Source organism: Nematolebias whitei, chromosome 19 (assembly GCF_014905685.2).
Source record: "Nematolebias whitei isolate Nwh7 chromosome 19, NemWhi1, whole genome shotgun sequence".
Lineage (NCBI taxonomy): Eukaryota > Metazoa > Chordata > Actinopteri > Cyprinodontiformes > Rivulidae > Nematolebias > Nematolebias whitei.
This window is the reverse complement of record NC_056516.1, coordinates 7,568,744-7,574,787: the sequence shown is the minus strand read 5'-3', so window position 1 is coordinate 7,574,787 and position 6,044 is coordinate 7,568,744. Positions and strand designations below refer to the sequence as shown.

General features: G+C 42.7%; 1 protein-coding gene across 1 annotated transcript in view; it reads right to left on the bottom strand.

Moving 5' to 3' along the window:
• trit1 (tRNA isopentenyltransferase 1) overlaps positions 1-6,044 on the bottom strand; it is a 67,234-nt gene that overhangs the window by 24,478 nt on the left and 36,712 nt on the right. Inside the window, exons 6-7 of the mRNA XM_037693606.1 lie at positions 4,137-4,279; positions 3,930-4,041 (exon numbers count right to left, since the gene is read on the bottom strand). Of these exons, the coding sequence (XP_037549534.1) occupies positions 3,930-4,041; positions 4,137-4,279 (255 nt within the window). The remainder of the gene's footprint in view (positions 1-3,929; positions 4,042-4,136; positions 4,280-6,044) is intronic.

Here is a 6,044-nt window from a genome sequence, read left to right as displayed (position 1 = left end):
TTTACTAAACAGAAGTTGAAATGAACAAAAAGTAGCTGAAATTAGGAGAAAGGAAAAAAGCATAACAAGTTTAAATTATCTGAAACGATCACAAAAGGCAAAAATGAGCAAATTGGAAATTTGCAGAAATGTGAAAAATTTGCAGAAAGAAGCTGAAAGGAGCACAAAAATATCTGAAAAAAGCTGAACTGTGTAGAAAGAAGCTGAAAGGAGTTGAAAGAAGCTAAACCCGAACAAAAGCTGAAATGTTCAGTTAAAGGTTTTAAACAGCTAAAGGGTTTGAAGGATGTGAAGAGAGCTCCATTCATTTTAAATGATTAAAACATGGCCGAAAAAGCTAAATATTTGAAAGAGTAAAAACTACACAAATACCAAAAGTCACAGCAGGCATGTCCTGAATGAGCTGAACATTTTGAAGAATGATTTGTTGAAACAAACATAGTGAAACGAGTTATGTGTCAAAAACTGTACAGAAGAAAAATGGGTGTCAACAGTGTGAATGTTTTAGAAACACACAATAAACCCCCGGCTGAGTCTCATGACCTCTCATAGTTTAGACATGCCTCATATAAACAGTGGTGGCCATGAAAGTTATCAGAGAGAGGTGCCATAAAGTTAACTTACGAGGCTGTTTTTGTTTTGGAGAACTGAAAAAGGACAAACTACAGCAGCTCCATGCCACTGAACGACTGAAGCTGCTCCACTGAGCTGCGAAACATGTGATCCCAACATCAAGTGTCAGCAAAACGTTCAAAAGAAGAATATTAACTTGGTTCAGGTTGACTAGACAAGTTATTAAGAAGTAAAAAAACATAAGCAAATCGTATAGAGAAGGGAGCTTATTTTGGCGATCTTGATTAATCACTGGACATACGGTATAAGAAAACCCTTCCCTTGTAAACTCACTGAGATCCCAGCAGTGTGAGCTGCATCTAAATCAGTCTCCAGACCAATGGGAACCATCAGAGTGCAGCACAGAGTGACCCGTCAGGCTGGGAGAGGGCAATAAATCACCAGACTGCTGCTTGGCAAACTTGACTTCCCTCCTACTGCCCTGGTTTACATGGAAGCCATGACAGAATTTCTGCATCATTGATTTACACGCGTGTGCAACATGAAACAATCATTTTATGGACTCAGCCGGAGTGGTTTGTGTTCGAATCGCTCATCAGCATCAACCTGCCAGCTAAAATATGTCACCAAGCCTCAAATGACTCCGTCCCTACAGATCTTACCAGAGGTGTGCCGATACAACGCCAATTAGTATGAGTATTGCTCATGGCTGATACTACAAAGCTACATCCATCCATCCATCCATCCAGCCATCCATCCATCCATCCATCCATCCATCCAGCCATCCATCCATCCATTATCTTCCATTTGTTCCAAAGTCGGGTCACGGGGGCAGCAGCTTGAGCAGGGAGATCCAGTCATCTCTTTCCACAGCCACCTCTTCTGGGAGGACTCAAGGTGTTCCCAGGCCAACAGAGAGACATAGTCTCTCCAGTGTGTCCTGGGTCTTCTCCCAGTTGGACATGCCTGAAGCACCTCCCTAGGGAGGCACACAGGGAGCATCCTTATCAGATGCCTGAACCACCTCAACTGGCTCCTCTCAATGTGGAGGAGCAGCAGTTCTACTCCCAGTCTTTCCTGATAACTGAACTTCTCATCCTGTCGCTAAGGGAGAGTCCAGCTACCCTGCAGAGGAAACTCATTTCAACCTCCTGTATCCACGATCTCATTCTTTCAGTCACCATCCAGAGTTCAGGACCATAGGTGAGGGAAGAACGTAGACTGACCGGTAAAGAGCTTTGCCTTACAGCTCAGCTCTCCCTTCACCACAACGGACCAGAACAGAGTCTGCAATACTGCAGATGCTGCACCAATCCATCTGTGAATCTCACGTTACATTCTTCACCCACTCGTGAACAAACCCCCGGGATACTTGAACTCCTCCACTGGAGGAAGAACCTCACCCTCGACTCAAAGAAAACAATCCACCTTTTTCCGGTTCAGGACCATGGCCTCAGATTTGGAGGTGCTGATTCTCATCCCAGCTGTGAACCGCTCCAGTGAGAGCTGAAGATCACAGCATGATGACGCCAACAGGACCACATCATCTGCAAAGAGCAGAGATGGAATCCTGAGGCCACCGAACCGGTCTCCCTCTGCCCTCTGGCTGCACCGAGAAATTCTGTCCATAAAAGTTAAGGAAGGCAAACCCACGCTGCTCCTTCAAGCTGAGCCCGACTGGGCTCCATGGGTAGAGACCCCATTACCAGGTGCTCGTCGATGAGTCCCTGCCCCAGGCCTGGCTCCAGGGTGGGGCCCTGGTAACCCACGTCCAGGCGAGGGACACGGAGTTCCTTGATTTAGTCTGAGTTTCCTACATTCAATGCCCTTAATTTAGTCACATTTTTAAAATCCACACATGAGGTTGAGTACACGGAGTTTACCCAGTTAGCTGCTAGTACGGCTAACCAACAGAGTTTAGAGGAAAATCTCAAAGAAAACCTTTCCACAGGACAGTGATACTAATAAACCTCTGTGTGTTGTAACTTAAAACTTCCTCAAGTTTCATTGACAAAATGTGGGTTTTCAACTTTTTTAAAAGATGTTTTCTTTTCAATTAAGAAATGTGGGGGCCAGAAGGAAATTGTCCAAGGGCCATTTTTGGCCCTCGGGCCATATGTGGCTCACACCTGCTCTAGACTCTACATAACCAACAGTACTACCTCAGCTGGATATGGGATCCCATCATCACCTGACAGACTCTTTTCCCATATTTAAAAAGAAAAACAACGTAAGGAACAACATGAACACAAGTTTATTTCCTCCACTGTAGAGCGACTGAGACAGGAAGCACGTGATGGCAACGGTTTTAATTAGTTTAATATACTTATGGCGTGTATTCTGAAATTTTGTGCTGTAAAATAATGCTAATAAATATCAAACTGGGACTTGGGGACCAATAATCTCGACTAGGACATCTCTAGCTTAAGCTCAAGTTAAATTTGTTCTTGTATTGAAAAGGAACATAACTTTCCCAGAGGGAGTTAATGCAACACGGTGGGATGTTTACTTCTAAAGTCTGTTGGCAGGTTTTGAGGAGTATTCAGGACTGTGTTGTGGAGGCTGAAAAACCTTTTATGGTCCAAAAAGAGGCTAACAAAGTCTGATAGATCACCTCTAATGATGTCACCAAGTCCTCCTTGGCAAGAAGCTGAAGACTTTTTGAACATAAAAAAAAGTGGAGAGTGGGAAGGCTGACACAACTGAAGTTAGTTTACTCTGAAGTCTTTACTTCATCTCTGCCTCATGGAGGAAGCTCATGCACGTCAACGCTCACTGATCTCCATCTGAATGTCAAAGTTCATGCTCAATAATCCAGACAGAAAATACAACAATGTTCAGTTAGGTCATCTGGACGGTTTCTTTTTTCGTTGAGAAGTTTTGTCCTTCATCCAAAGGACCTCATCAGTCCAAGGAGCCACAACAAACAGAGTCCCACAAGCAGCACACTCCCATAGTGGACAAACCAGTTTGCTGGTGATGAGATGGTTTCTGGGGCACGTTCTCTCCTCTGTCAACTCCTCTGAGGCAGCCACAGCCAAAGTGGTTCAAAACATCAAAGTTCATGTTCAGTAATCTGAGTCTGAGGAGCCATTGTGGCTCCTTGGACTGATGAAGTCCTCTGGATGAAGGACGAAACGTCTCAACGGAAAAAAAAACGTGCAGATGACCTGACTGAATGTTGCTGGACTCCATCTGAATGGTTGGTAGCTGACATGCATCGTGGCAAATGTGGAATCCAGGATTACATTTAATAAATAAAATTAAAACGTGCAGGTGGTGCACTGACAGCAATGTGTTGGATTGTGTCCTTTCTGCAGAGTGGGGGTGAGGGCTCCCCCAGCTTTTACTCCCACCTGTCATCCTGGACTTTCTGCTGGTTGTATCTGATGTGGAAGTCTCTGAGCTCCTCGATCAGTCCTGCAGACAGCATCTTATCCACACGACTTTCTAATCGTTCATCTAGAGCTGGAAAAAAAAAAAGGGGGGGGGGGGATTATTTGATGCAATATGTGATGCAAGAAGCTCTTCTTTAACAGAGATCTGTGGAGCTCTTTTCCTACCCTTAATGTCTGCACGGAGCCAGAAAATGCAGGCGTCTGGGTATCTCAGCGGGCCCCCAAGTCCATCACTTCCCTCCTGCCCCCTCTGCTCTGCAAGCCAGTGGCTAAGAGGGATACCAGTTTCTTCATGGATTTGAAGACTTCTGTAGAGAAAGCATAGAAACAAAAATGCTGGGGTAAAATAAAATCCAAATATGAATAAAAAAAACTTCCTCGCACGGCCAAACTCCTTTCCTTGTGTTTATGTTCGAGTAAACTGAGATTAGACAAGTTCGGTAAATCCACCATAAACGAAACTCCCTTTTCGAGACACAAATTAGAAATTAGTCAGACTTTTAATTTATGAGTGCGGATCACTGCGCTACATAAAAAAAAAAAAAGAGGTTAAAATAACTTCAGTCGTTAAGATTTGTATGCAAACCACATTTTTTGTCACGGCCGGCTGGACACTGGGGCTACGAGGAAAAGAAGATTCCTGTCACGCCAAAGAACAGGGTAACCTAACCTACGAAGATAAAAACACCAGCGTGCAGACTGCTACTAATCACAGCTGTGTGTGTGTGTGCGCGTGTACAACTCTGCACAACAACTGTCAGCCTGAGAGCGAGATGCCTTCAGGGTCTCATAAAACACGAGAAACTTGAAATCTGACATGCTGAGAAGTCACAGCAACACCGAACTTTATCAACGTTTAACATTTTTAATTTCACATCAGAATCACAGACTGAGTTTTAGGTGAATTTCTTTAAAAGCAAACATTTTCATTCTGGAGGAAGACGTAGGCGTCATAACACCTATGTATTTCTGTGGAACAAATTAGTAATCGATAGTGAAAATTTTTCAAAAAGTGTTTGAAAATAAAATAAGTTGTCTGAGAAACCGGTTTTGTGTGATTTGTTGAAAAAGGTGATTTGGAAGGGAAATAAAAAAAGTCTACTCTGCAGTGACTGTGAAGCTCAAACATTAACCAAATAAGCCGTTTCCTCCAGAAACTGCAAGGCACTGACCATTAAGTGTGTTTTAATACACACTAGAGCTGCATGATAGTAAGAGTACCTCATACAGAACATTATACGCTCGTCGACAAACAGCAATATATAGGAATGCCCCACACAAGCAAAGACTTGTATAACCTTTGACCTTGATTTGTGACGTTGACCTTGGACCTGGAATGATAACTAGTGTACGTAGTGTTGATGAAAAATTTGGAAAATGATCTTGAGCGGATCAGAAGTTATGGGAACGTTTATGGAGGTACGGGCGGACGGGGAACAAACCATAATACGTCCTTTCGACAACATTCAGTTGAGATGTTGAATATTACGATGACAACATATCACGTGTGTACATAATTTCGCTCCACCACATGTACCACATGAGGTGCGAATGACAAAGAAACTCTGACATGTGATAACACACTCCTCTTTCCGTGTTTTTAGCATTTTGGCTATTTTTATCTAAATAGGTTACGATCATTTAAGGCAGTGGTCAGTTTGATTATCATGTATAATTTTGGTATATGGTTTGAAATTTATTGTAGTCATTTGTGATATTGACATCGTAGACTAGGGGTGCACCGATTGCAGGTTTCTGGCCGATCACCCATTTCTAAAATGTCTGACCAGCCGATTCTGATTTTGGCCGATACGGATTTTGTTTTATAAGCAACACTGTCAGGTTTATAAAGTCACAATGCACCTTCAATTGTCCAAACTTATTTTATTGAAAAACATACCCTTGAACAATATCCTAGAAATGGTGCAAACTTGTTTTAACTGGCCATGAGGTAGTGCTCTGAAATATAAATGAAGTTCAGACAATTGTTTGTAAATAAAAAATTAAATTAAATTTAAAAAATCGGTTTCTCATGCAAGTATCGGCCGATTTCCCAAAATTAAAGAAATCGGG